Below are 13,654 nucleotides of genomic sequence, written 5' to 3'. Positions count from 1 at the left end.
TCAGGGGAATGCCTATTATAATGGTCCCTAGATTGTAAGCTCTTACAGCAGTCACATCCATTCCTGAGTTATAATGTTTATCTCTAAATTCTGAGATGCTGAGCTCTTTGTGTATAACCTGTTCAGTCTCTGGAACTTTGGGTATCTGTGTGAGATACCTGAAACTCAGAGCTAGAGCTTGCAGCTATGAATGTCAGTATTACCTCATACAACAACTATTACAAAAACTGAAAAAGAGTTCAGACTTCAATTGGAGATATGAATGAAGCGGATCTGGTTAGGACTAAGGCAAATCAGGACAAAAGGTAAAGGACGATATTGACTGTGTTTTAAAACCAACTTCTGTGTGACACCAGGGGAAGACATGTTCATTTGTTGCAGGATCTACATTTTCTGCAGCACACTAAGTAATTTAACTTGTACGTTCAGTGTATTCAAACACCATAATTACATGGAATTTTGAATAGGAAGTGAGATCTGGTAGGTTTGTACAGGTTTGTGTGAAAGTTCGATACATCCCAAAGTAATCTGGGCAGAGAATAAGGATATATTAGCAGGGCACACCTGGGGAACTGGGAAAGAATGAAGAGATGTTGGACTTCCCCATCTGGGTTGTTACTAGTGTTCTCGCAAACTGAAAGACTGACAGTTTAGTAGGCTGAGCCCTTGCTCTTGGCGTGTAAACTCATGAAGCTTGTTGCTGCAAAGGAGAGGCTGAGCCCACTTATAACTGTGCCTAAGAGTCTCCCCCAGAGAACTCTTTGTTGCTCAGATGTGGTCCTCTCTCTCTCTCTCTCTAAGCACATGTGAACTCACTGCCCTCCCCCCTACGTTGGACATGACTCTCAGCGGTATAAATCTCCCTGGCAACATACGACATGACTCCGGAGTTTGAGCCTAGACCTGGTATCATGGGATTGAAAAAATCTTCTTGACCAAAATGGGGAAGCCAAATGAAACAAAATAGAGTTTCAATGGCTGAGAGATTTCAAATGGAGTCGAGAGGTCACTCTGGAGGGCATTCTTATGTACTATCCTAACTTGAAATAAAATTCTTTTTTTTTTGCAAGTAAATGTTAGAAAAGCAGTTGATTTTTAAAATGTGAAAATGAATACTTAATGGTTAAAAATAAAAATTTAAAAACAGGTAGGAATTGGAAGAAACTTCCTCAATAGGGTAAAGAGCTTATATGAAAAACCAACAGCCAGCATGGTACTCAATGGGGAGACGCTGAGAGCCTTCTCCATATGATTGGAACTGAAACTGTCACCGCTGAGAGCCAATCCATATGATTGGAACTGAAACTGTCACTGCTATTATTCAACATTGTGCTAGAAGTTCCAGCCAGGGCAATTTCACCAAGACAAAGAAATAAAAGGTATCCAAATTGGAAAGAAGTAAAACTGTCATTATTCGCAGATGATATTTTACATTTAGAAAATCCTAAGAAATCAACGACAAAGCTACTTGAGCTAATAAACAAATTCAGCAGAGTGGTGGCATACAAGATTAATGCACATAAGTTAGTAATGTTCCTATACACTAATAATGACCTAACTGCAGAGGCAATAAAAAACAAATTCCATTCAGAGTAGCAACTAAAAAAATCAAGTACCTAGAAATAAATTTAACTAAGGATGGAAAAGAAAATTACAAATTGTTACTAAAAGAAATCAAAGGGGACCTAAAGAGATGGAAAGATATTTCTTAGGAAGGCTAAATGCGATTAAGATGTCAATTCTACCCCAACTGGTCTACAGATTCAATGCAATTCAAATCAAAATTCCAATAACCTCCTTTGCAGACTTGGAAAAGCTAGTTATCAAATTTATATAGAAGGGAAAGGGGTCTCAAATCACTAGAAACATTCTAAAAAAGAACAAAGTGGGAGGACTTATACTTCCAGACTTTGAAGCCTACTACAAAGCCACAGTGATCAAAACAGCATGGTACTGGCACAAAGACAGACATATTTATCCATGAAATTGCATTGAAAGATTTGGAAATAAACCCCCAGATCTATGGTCGACTGATTTTCGACAAGGCCCCAAATCCACTGAACTGGGACAGACAGTCTCTTCAACAAATGGGACTGGGAACACTGGATATCCATACCCAAAAGACTGAAAGAGGACCCCTATCATACACCCTATACAAAAATTAACTCAAAGTGGATCAAAGACCTCAATATAAGGGACAGCACAATAAAAACTCTTAGAAGAAAATATAGGCAAACATCTTCAAGACCTAGTAACAGGAGGTAGCTTCTTAGACCTTACACCCAAAGCACAAGTAACAAAAGAGAAAAACAGATAAATGGGAACTCCCCCAAATCAAAAGCTTCTGGGACTCAAAGACTTTGTCAAAAAGGTGATGAGGCAGCAAACTCAATGGGAGAAAATATTTGGAAACCGTATATCTGATAAGAAACTGATATCCTGCATACATAAAGAAACCCTACAACTCAACAATAGTACGAACAGTCCAATTTTAAATGGGCAAAGATATGAAAATCTTTTTTCTAAACAGAAAAGGCATTTTTCTAAACAGAAAATACAAATGGCAAAAAAAAAAAAAAATGAAATGTTCATCATTAGTCATTAGGGAAATACAAATCAAAACCACAATGGATACCATCTCACACCAATAAGAATGGCTGCCATTAAACAAACAGGAAACAACAAATGCTAGAGAGGATGTAGAGAAATTGGAACTCTTATTCATTGCTGGTGGGAAATGTATAATGGTACAGCCACTGTGGAAGACAGTTTGGCTGTTTCTCAGAAAACTAGATATTGAATTACATTATGAATTGGCAATTCCACTTCTCGATATATAACCAGAAGATCTGAAAGCAGTGACATGAACAGACATTTGTACCCTGATGTTCACAGTGGCATTGTTCACAATTGCCAGGAGACAGAAACAATCCAAGTGTCCTTTAACAGGCAAGTGGATAAACAAAATGTGGTATATACATATGGGCCGGTTTGTATATATTATGTCCCTCAGAAAAAAACCACGTTCTTTAATGCAATCTCGTGGGGGCAGATGTATTAGTGTTGATTAGCTTGGAATCTTTTGATTGAGTGTTCCATGGAGATGTGATTCAATCAACTGTGGGTGAAACATTTGATTAAATTATTTCCATGGAGATATGGACCACAACCATTCAGGGTGGGTCTTAATTTAATCACTGGAATCCTATAAAAGAGCTCACAAACAGAAGGAGCTCAGAACAACTGAGAGGGACATTTTGGAGAGAAGCTAAGAGCTGACACTGACACTGACACTTGGAGAAGTTTGGAGATACTAGCCCAGAGTTTGCTCCAGAGAAGCTAAGAGAGGACCCCAACACTTAGATGCATAGCAGGTGAAGAAGCTAATAGAGACCCAGAGACATTTGGAGAAAGTCATTTTGAAACGCAACCTGAGAGCAAAGGAAGAGCAGACACTAGCCACATGCCTTTCCAGCTAACAGAGGTGTTCCAGACACCACTGGCCTTAGTCTGAACACTTTTATGGCCTCAGAGCTGTAAATTTATAACTTAATAAATCTCCTTTATAAAAGCCAATCCATTTCTGGTATTTTGCATAATGGCAGCATTAGCAAACTGGAACAACATATGATGGCATACTACGCAGCAGTAAGAAGGAACAAGGTTCTGAAACATAGCGTGACACGGATGAACCTTAAAGATATAATGCTGAGTGAAATAAGTCAGACACAAATGGGGAGATATTATGTTACCACTACTATGAACTCCCTGAATAATGTAACTGCCTAGACAACCCTGAAGATTGGAAAGTGATTACATTAAAGGAAGGGGCAGCAACAGACAAGATAGAATTTAACAAAGGATTACGAATACTGAATCTTTATATAATTTTCTTTGTCTTAGTTGCTAGGATATTAGAATAGCTAGAAGGAAAGAACCGAAATGATGGAATTGTAAGCCATAACATTCTTTGAAATTTGCTCTATAGCTACTCGTTAAATCATAATTTGAACGTTATCACAATTTTTTACTTACGTTGTAATGTGGAATATTCGGGACAGAAAGATAGTCTGAAGCTTGTTAAGGAGGAATGATAACCTAATATGCTCTGATATGTTCATGAGGGTGAATTTAAAGGTATGTGACGACTGTTAATGTTAATGTTAATGGGATTATAAGTATCAGAGCAGCACTGAATGCGAACAGGATTCAAAGGGGTTGGTAAAGGCATGTATCCTACAGATCAGCACTACAAATATAGATAGGTGCTTGCATGATATACTTTTTTTTTTTTAAATAAATTCAAAATTACATGAATAGTTGCAAAAACAATACTAGCCCCATACACAGAATTCCATCATACCCTGACCCCCTCCCCCGATAGCTCAATCCACCAACTTTAACATGTTGTCACATCGCTATTTCTTTCCCTCTCTACCTCCCTCCCTCCCTATCTATCATCCATCATCTATTGCTCTGTCTTCTGAACATATGAGAGTTAGCTGCACACATCCTTGAACATACACTATAATTCACGTATGTACTTCCCATGAACAAAAACATTCTTTTACGTAATTCCATTAACCGCAGCTAAGAAGTATAAGAGATTCAACAATGATACAATGCTTACATTCTATATTTCCTTTTCCTTATGTCTCAACTGTGTCCCTTCGAGCCACCTGTCCTCCACCCTCCAACCCCATCCAAGTTCATCCTTAGCATTCAATTGTCGTCTAGTTAGACTGTCTTTTTTTTTTTTCTTTTTCTTTTTTCAGTTGTGGAAACATATACAGTCTAAATCTTCGCATTCCATCCCCTCCCTAGCCTTCCATTAGTGGGATTAATCACATTTAGAATGATGTTATGCTCTTTCCCACCATCCATTACTAGAAATTTCCCTTCACCTCAAACAGTAACCCTCACTCCTTTCTTAACTCCCCATTGCCCCTTCCCCCATTTCTCTTAACCCAAACTCTACTTTTCATCTCCATGGTTATATTCTTTGATAATTTCTGTGGGGCTTAAAATTAACCTCTTAAATCCCTATCAATCTTGTTTTTCTTTGATACCACCTTCACTTCAATAGGGCACATATAAACTGTGTTCCTATACTTCTTCATTCCCCCACCTTTATATAGTTGTCTAAAATTACATGTTTTACATTGAGTTCAAAACCACTGATTTGTCATTAGAGTTTGTATATTTTTTATCATGTAGGGAGTAAATAGTGGAGTTATAGTTCAAAAATTATTGACTTCTATTTGTTTTCCATTGTGGTTGGAGAATGTTCTTTGAGTATATTCATTTTTTTTTTTTTTTTTTTAATTTCTTGAGGCCTGTTTTATGTCCCAGCTTATGGTCCCTTCTGGAGAAAGATCTGTGATCACTAGAGAAAAATGAGTGTCCAGGTGATTTGGGATGTAAGGTACTATATATGCCTGTTAAAATTCTCTATATCTCTTTCTCCTTTCTTTGTCTCTCTGTTGGTAGGGCTTCCTTTAGAATCTGAAGTAGGGCAGGTCTTTTATTGGCAAAGGCTCTCAGCATTTGTTTGTCCGTGAAAAATTTAAGCTCTCCCTCAAATTTGAAGGAGAATTTTGCTGGATAAAGTATTCTTGGCTGGAAATTTTTGTCTCTCAGAATTTTAAATACATCATGCCACTGCCTTCTCGCCTCCATGGTGGCCGCTGAGTAGTCACTACTTAGTCTTATGTTGTTTCCTTTGTATGTGGTGAATTGCTTTTTTCTTGCTGCTTTCAGAACTTGCACCTTCTCTTCAGTATTTGACAGTCTGATCAGAATATGTCTTGGGGTGGGTTTATTTGGATTTATTCTATTTGGAGTTCGCTGGACATTTATGCTTTGTGTGTTTATATTGTGTAGAAGGTTGGGGAAGTTTTCCCCAACAATTTCTTTGAATACTTTTTCTAGACCTTTACCCTTCTCTTCCCCTTCTGGGACACCAATGAATCTTAAGTTTGGACGTTTATTTTATCTATCATATCCCTGAGATCCATTTCGATTTTTTCGATTTTTTTCTCCATTCTTTCTTTTGTTCTTTCATTTTCTGTTCTGTGGACTTCTAGGACACTGAGATGTTGTTCAGCTTCCTCTAGTCTTGTACTGTGAATATCCAGAGTCTTTTTAATTTGGCCAACAGTTTCTTTTATTTCCATAAGATCTTCTATTTTTTTATTTACTCTTGCTATGTCTTCTTTATGCTCTTCTAGGGTCTTCTTTATGGCACTTATATCCTGGGCCATGGTCCTCTTGATGTCCTTTAAATCCTTTGCCAGGTTTTCGTTCTTTGCTTGTCGTTCTTTGATTAATTGTGCAAGGTACAATGTTTCTTCCGAAATCTTGATTTGTGTGTTTGGAGCTGGATTCTCCATATCACCTGGTTTTATCATATGCATTAAGATTTTCTGTTGTTTTTGGCCTCTTGGCATTTGTTTTGCTTGATAGGGTTCTTTCAAGTTGTAACAAAAAAAAGGATATCGAACTAATTTTTCAGAGACACAGTTTGGTGACATACACTTTGTCTAACTAACCAGCAGATGGCATCTGTGAGTCACCTATATCCCTCAAGTCAGTTCTCAACCTTTTTTCCGCAGTGTGTGGGGGAATGATTCTTGTGGGTTCAGTTGGAGAACTCAGTTTGGGTGTGTTGCTGGAGCCATCCGCCCTGAATGTGGGGCATGTGTACGGGTGGCCAGGGAGGAAGGGCAGTTCTGCTGTTCAAATCTCCCAGGTTCCAGGAGATTCAAGGCCGCCGCAAGAGTCTAAGCCTTCATTTCAGTTCAGCCCCAGACCTTCTCTCTCGCTGCCCCACAAACCACTGGACTTGGCATAGCCTCCCTGGGTTCTCCGAGCAGGTCCCCCCTCCCAGCTGCAATCCTCCAGGAGCTCAGCCGAGGGAATGCCGTGCTATGTCACCAGCGTGCGCCGTCCCTCAAGGGAAGCCCTGGGCCGCCGGGCTGTGCCGTGGGGCTCTCAGCTTGTTTCAGAATGCAGAATGTCTGAGGCTGTCTTTACTGCAATGCCTTGTGGGCTGAGAACAGCTGAGGTTTTCTCCACAGAGAGAGAGTGAGGGACAGAAAAACTCCCAGGTTCACCTGTCAGCCAGGGATAGCACCCGATTTTCTGGGCTCCCTATCCTGAGACAGATATGTCCCCAGATTCTCCCAAGGTCAGTTGTCACCAAAAGCCTCTGTCTGCTTGTTGAGGATTCGCTGTCTGTATTAAGTAGTTAATATTAAAACCTCACTTGGAGCTGGGCTGAGAGAGTGCACGGCGTGGCTTCCGTGAGGGAGGGGCTTCCGGCTCTAGGTTCTCGGCTCTCAGCGAGGGTCCACAGTTTTACTTATAGATTTTACGCTGTGATCTCGGGCATTCCTCCCAATTCAGGTCGGTGGATGTTGAGTGTACAGTCACGTTTGTCTCCCCGCTGTTATTCCAGGTTATTTATTGGTTTTTTGTTCATTTATGAATTGTTCTCGGGGAGACTAAGTCTTCCACTTCTTTCTATGCAGCCATCTTCCCAGAATCCCCCCGCATGATATACTTTTAAGGTATGACACTGGTAAAGAGAGTTGAGAACAGAGTGATACATGGGAAAAATCTACCTATTGCTACGAGGGACTGTAATTAATAAGAATATTTTACTAGTAACCCACAAATACTAGGGAGAAATAATTAAGGGCTGAAAAGAGCTATGGAGTGTTTTGAGGATTGTTTAAAATGGAAAGTGATGAGGATTATAGAACTAAGTGATGATAATGTGAGATACTGATTATCGGGGACAGAACACATGATATGGGAAATTAGGAACCCCCTACTTTATAAGACAAGCCCTCGATCTTGAGGCTGGCTCTTGTGAACCTTTGGTTTTAAAGGGGAGGCTAAGCCCACCTATAATTATGCCTAGGCGTCACCTCCAGAGAACCTCTTTTGTTGCTAAGATGTGCCCTTTCTCTCTCTAAGCCCAACTCCGCAAATAAATTCATCACACTTCCCCTGACATGGGACAGGAACCCCCAGGAATCCCTGGCGACTTGGGACACAGATTCCAGAAATGAGCCTGACCCTGGCATCGAGGAGTTGAGAATGCCTTTTTGACCATAGGGGGGAAAAGAAAGACAACAAAACAGGATTTCAGTGGCTAAGCGATTTCAAATAGAGTTGAGAGGTTGTCCCGGAGGTCACTCCTATGCAAGCTTCAGCTGGATATCCCAAGTGGCCACGGTATGAAAAGCCCGTCAACAGTAGTCCCGAAAACCCTAAAGTATACCCAGGTCCCTATCTGAGACTCTATAAAAGTTTCACTCACTAAGTTTATTCTTCAGAAACGTAAATCCTCCAGAGAGCTCTTATGCCAGCTAAGTCCCAAAACCCAAAGGCAACAGCCTCTTCAAGGAAAAACCAGTTGTGTCCCCTTTTCCCACAATGTCAACATCCCTTTTCAACATGAACAAGTTAGGGTGGTAAGTGCCTAGACAACCCTGAAGATTGGAAAGTGATTAAACTAGAGGAAGGGGTAGTAACAGACAAGTTAGAATTTAACAAAGGATTATGAACAACTAAATCTTTATGTAATTTTCTTTTTCTTGGTTGCTAGGATATTAGAATAGGTAGAAGGAAAGAACTGAAATGGTGGAACTGTAAGCCATAACATTCTTTAAAATTTGCTTTATAGCTACTTGTTAGATTGTAATTTGAAAGTTATCACCTTTTTGTATTCATGTAATATTTCACAATAAGGAAATAACTGTAACTATGATACTATAACCCATAACATCCTTGGAAATTTCCTATGTAACTACTTATTAATTTGTACTTTGAAAGTTATCTCCTTTTTGCATATATGTTGTTTCACAATAAGGAAATACCTGAAACTGTAACCCATAGCATTCTTTGAAATTTGTTCTCTAACTACTAGTTAAATTGCACTTGGAAAGTTATCAGTTCTATGTAAATATGTTATATTCTACAATAAAAAAAGGAGCTTTCATAATTGCATTGAAAATATCAATTACTTCAGCCTATATTTAACAAAGATGTGCAAGACCTTTACACATAAAATTATAAAGCATTGAGAAATATTAAAGAATATCTAAATTAATGCTGAACTGTTTCATGTCCACATATTGAAAAGACTAGACCAAAAGATGTTTAATTCTCACAAACTATAGATTTAATTCAATCTAAATAAAAAAGTCAACAGAATTTTTGACCAGGTAATTTAAAAATGTACATGGAAATACAGAAAAAGCCAGGAAACACTTGAGGAAGGAACGTGGGAGTTGGGAGATCTTACTCACAACACAAGTATCAACAAACACAACAACGAACAGAATATGGAATCCAGAAACACACCAAACATATGTGATAAAGATGGGACTGCAGAGTAGCGGGGAAAGGACAATCTTTTTGGTATGTGATGCTGGGACAATTGAATATACATATGGTTGGGGAAAAAATCAAATTTGACACACTTACCTCACAGCACTCACAAAAATCAATTCTAGCTGGATTGCAGATAAATGTGAAAGGCAAAACAATAAAGTTTTTAGAAGATCATACAGGAGAATATTTTGTGTCCTTTGGTTAGAAAACGATTGTTTCTTTTAAATGGGACATAAAAATGCACTAATCATAAAGGAAAAATTGAACTTGGACTTTGTGAAAAGTATGAACTTCTGCTTATCAAAACATACCATTAAGCTTCAGAGTAGGCAGTGGTATTTAGAAAACATATAACAAAGAACTCATATCCAGAATATATAAGAAACTTCAATGAATCAGTAAGAAAACCACAACCAGTAGAACAATGGACAAGAGACTTGAAGAGATGCCTCATGAAAGAGGATATCTAAACATCAATAAATTATTAAAACCATAATGAAACACCACTACACATTTACCAGAATGGCCAAAATGGAATAGTCTGAAAATACCAAGAATGGAGACTATGTGAAACAATGAGAATTCTCATGGACTTCTATTGGGAGCAAAAATTGATTCAATTACTTTAGAAAACAGTTGGGCATCATCTACTAATACTGAACTTAAACATACTGTGAATCAAAATACCACTTTCACTTCCAGAATATACACAACAGAAATGCATGCTCATATTCTCTAGGAGGCATACAAGATTATTCATAGCAGCATTAATCACAGCAGACCAAACAGGTAACATAGTAGAAAGCATACATAAATTGTAGCATATTCATGAAATAGAACAAGAGCCAGCAAAAGAAGGCCGAGGTCTAATATGTCTTGCAGCACAGCCAATGAAATATAAAAAGTTTTTATATTTTTTTAAAATTTTTGTCTTTTTTAAGGGTGTTAAGAACATAAATAGAGACCATATGTGTCCTGCAAAGCCTAATAAATTTACTAGCTGGTCTTTTACAGAAAATAATTTGCCAACCTGTGAAACAGAATACTACACAGCAATGAAAATTAATCAACCATGGCAGTATGTAACAATATGGATGAATTTCATAAACATAATACTGAGCAAAAGCAGCAGACATAAAATAAAACATACTGTATTTTTCTAATATATGAAGTTAAAAAGCAGCCAAAAATGATACTATTTATATTATCCAAATTCACATTCTGGCTATTATAAGCAACATAAAATGTTAGGATAGTAGTTATTTCTAAGACATAGGGAAAGGTTTACAATTTGGAAGAGGCACAAAGGATCATCAGGATTGTTCCAATGTTCTATTTCCCTGAGTTGTGATTACGTGACTACTTACTTTATAGTACAAATAAGCTCTACATTTACATTTTATGTACTTTTTGTGTACATGCAATATTTTATAATATGTGATATTTTATAATATAAAAATTTGCCAGGACCCACCTTTTCATAATCTTCAGAAGTAAAATCTCTGTCTTTTTGAAGTATTTCATGAAGTCTTGCTTTCACTCGTTGCTGACAACTGCTCAAAGAGTCACTATCACTATCCAAAAGACCATTCATATTTGCACTTTTTACCATCTGAACCAGAATGGGGGTAAGCTCTCCTTCTAGAGCTAAGAGTCCCTAAACATATTAAATAGAACCAACAAATATGTTTTAAAAATTAATATGCAAAATGATAGAAAGTATCATAATTATTTTGTTACAAGCTGAATTTCCTAAAGTAAAGGCTAAATATTTACAATATAAAATTTTGCTATATGAGTACTATGAGTCAAAGTTCCAAATTTTTAAATATTACCTTAGTAAAAATCTTTTAAAATGTAACTGTAAAAGAAAATTCTAGTAATTCTGAAAAAAATATTTATACCTTTGCAAAAGCAGCAGCAGTCATCTGGACTCGTCCCTCATCAGAGGCATATATTTTGAGGTCATGTCGGTAGGTACTATGTAATCTAAGTAAACCACAACCAGGAAATCCTGCATAATCTCCTGAAAATAAATCCTCAAATCACTTAAGCTATATTTTTCTCTCATTGTATTTCTATAAACATATTTAGCTACATTCCAAAGTAAAAATTTAAAAATATAATATATGCGTTTAACCAAAATAAAAAAAACTCCAAGATTTACCTTGACCTCCAGGATACATACACCTGAAAGCTCTTCCAAGTTCTTCAGCCTGGACCCTGCCTGCAGGGGTTAGTTCTCCTCCCCATTTTAGAACCAAAAGTAAAGAGGGTTCTTCTCTTCGGCTATCTGAAATACATGTGAAGGGATAAAACAAATTTCAAAATTGTTTTTTTCAATAGACATGTTTCAAGATTAATTTCTCTGTGCTCTTTTCTGCAGTGGAATATGGCTCATACGCAAATTATTTGGTTCCTTAAATGTACCTACATTTGTAGGCTGCGGCTTCTGTCAAGAATATCCTTCCTCTACCTGTTAAAATACTACTAAAATTTTGAAATCCCTTTCATACTTTAGGAGAAAGCTCTTTCTCAACTTTCTGAAGGAAGAGAATGTATTGCTTCTCCCTTCCCTGCTCTCATATACTTAAATTAGTAGTGTTATATATGCCAGATTAAGAGCTCCTTGATGGTAGGATGCAGATCTTACCTATTTTTATATCAAGGGCCTTTCATATAAAGGAAGGTAATATGTTACCATTTTTATATTAAGGGCTGCCATATAAAAGGTGATATGTTAGCTGAAGTGAAGAAAATACATACATTTTATAACTGAGAATCAGTGACAGGCATATATTTTAGGAAGATGTAAGATAAGAGAGCCTAATAATATATTCTCTGGGTGATACAATAAAATGTCATCAAGAGCAGCTTTTTAAAATTTAGAATTATAGAATCACTGTATGTCCCAGACCATAGTATTTTCTCAGGCATGGGAGAGACAACATAAGTGAATGAGTTTCTGTATTTAATTTTGACCTGCCCTTTATCACATCCTTAAGATATGAGCTACTGGAACAAACGTAATTTAAAAATAAGTCTCACAGGCACTATAAGAACTTAATAATCCATTAAAAGTAACAGAAAAGCAACCTTTCTCCCAGGGCTTATCAACAGTTGTACGCACTTTAGCATGCAGTCAATATTAATTTATGAAAGGACCATTAATTGACTTTTAAAATTATACTTACAGAATCTATCTACTCATGAAGATATAGGAAATTAACTAATTGGATTAAATTGTTATTAATCACAAGTATAACAACAGAACTACATGTCAAATTCAAAAATATATAAAGATCAACATATTCAAACCTGTGTTTGTATTTAAGAAAATCATTATTTTAATTTTTGCTACTATAAATAATGTCAACGTAAATATCCTGATAGATAAATCTTTAACTGAATTTCTGATTACTTCCCTGGGGTAAATTCTTTTAAGTAGAATCAAGGTCAAAGAACATGAACATTTTTGAAATTTCTGATATATATTGTCTAACTACTTTCAATTTATATTCCTACCAGACAGAAATCCTATTCCACTATAGTCTCATCAGCATTTTGTATTACCAGTTTAAAATAAAAGAAAGAAAAAAAAAGAAGGAAACACTTTAACAGTGTCATACAAAAAAGGAGTGATATTTCAGTATTATTTTATTGGCCACCTGGATTTTTCCATTAAGTAGCTTCTCTAGTGCCTGCCCATTTTTCTTCTGAAACGCAAACAAATTTATGGACTTCTGTGCTGACTGCTCTTAGAAGACAAATCTTATATAAATGTTTGTCCTTGTTTATTGGATGGAAGAAAACATCAACTTATTTTAGGAACACATTGTGTATTTTTTTTTAAGAGTAGTCTTCACATTTCTTGAGCTTTCTTCCTGTATTCTGTGCTGTCTTCTATCAAAGAGGAAGAAGGCCATTAAATAACATTTAGATAGAAATACTTAAGATTTCTGCAACAATTCCAGAGTAAAAAACGAAGTACTAAGTTCTCAAAATAATAAAATCAATCCATTACTTAAAGGATAGACAATAAAATCTATCCTTTATTTAAAGGACAGAAAGCAGGTAACAAAACTCCACTTTATTTTTCCTTCATTCAGCATCCCAGCCCCTAACCTATTAGGCAGAAGATGGTCCAAAAGTAATAAAAAATGATTAGTATATATAATTTTTTATATATGTGCATGTGTATACATACACATTTACACACTCAGACATGAATAAATATACACAGTATATA

At 36.6% G+C, this 13,654-nt stretch overlaps 1 protein-coding gene across 17 annotated transcripts in view; it reads right to left on the bottom strand.

Annotated features, from left to right (window-relative positions):
* The window catches only part of PPIP5K2 (diphosphoinositol pentakisphosphate kinase 2), a 128,038-nt gene that overhangs the window by 65,037 nt on the left and 49,347 nt on the right, over positions 1–13,654 (bottom strand). For 13 of the 17 annotated variants that reach the window (XR_005211490.1, XM_037802261.1, XM_037802260.1 and 10 more), the window contains 3 exons: positions 11,573–11,698; positions 11,310–11,431; positions 10,880–11,062 (listed from right to left, as the gene is read on the bottom strand). Coding sequence is in view for 16 of the 17 variants with exons in the window: in XM_037802261.1 (XP_037658189.1) it covers positions 10,880–11,062; positions 11,310–11,431; positions 11,573–11,698 (431 nt within the window). In the remaining variant the exon portion in view is untranslated. The remainder of the gene's footprint in view (positions 1–10,879; positions 11,063–11,309; positions 11,432–11,572; positions 11,699–13,654) is intronic. The other 4 variants (XM_037802263.1, XM_037802267.1, XM_037802272.1 and 1 more) reach the window with 1 other exon arrangement.

Source organism: Choloepus didactylus, chromosome 13 (genome assembly GCF_015220235.1).
Source record: "Choloepus didactylus isolate mChoDid1 chromosome 13, mChoDid1.pri, whole genome shotgun sequence".
In the NCBI taxonomy this organism is placed as follows: Eukaryota; Metazoa; Chordata; class Mammalia; order Pilosa; family Megalonychidae; genus Choloepus; species Choloepus didactylus.
This window is presented reverse-complemented; position numbering and strand designations above follow the sequence as displayed.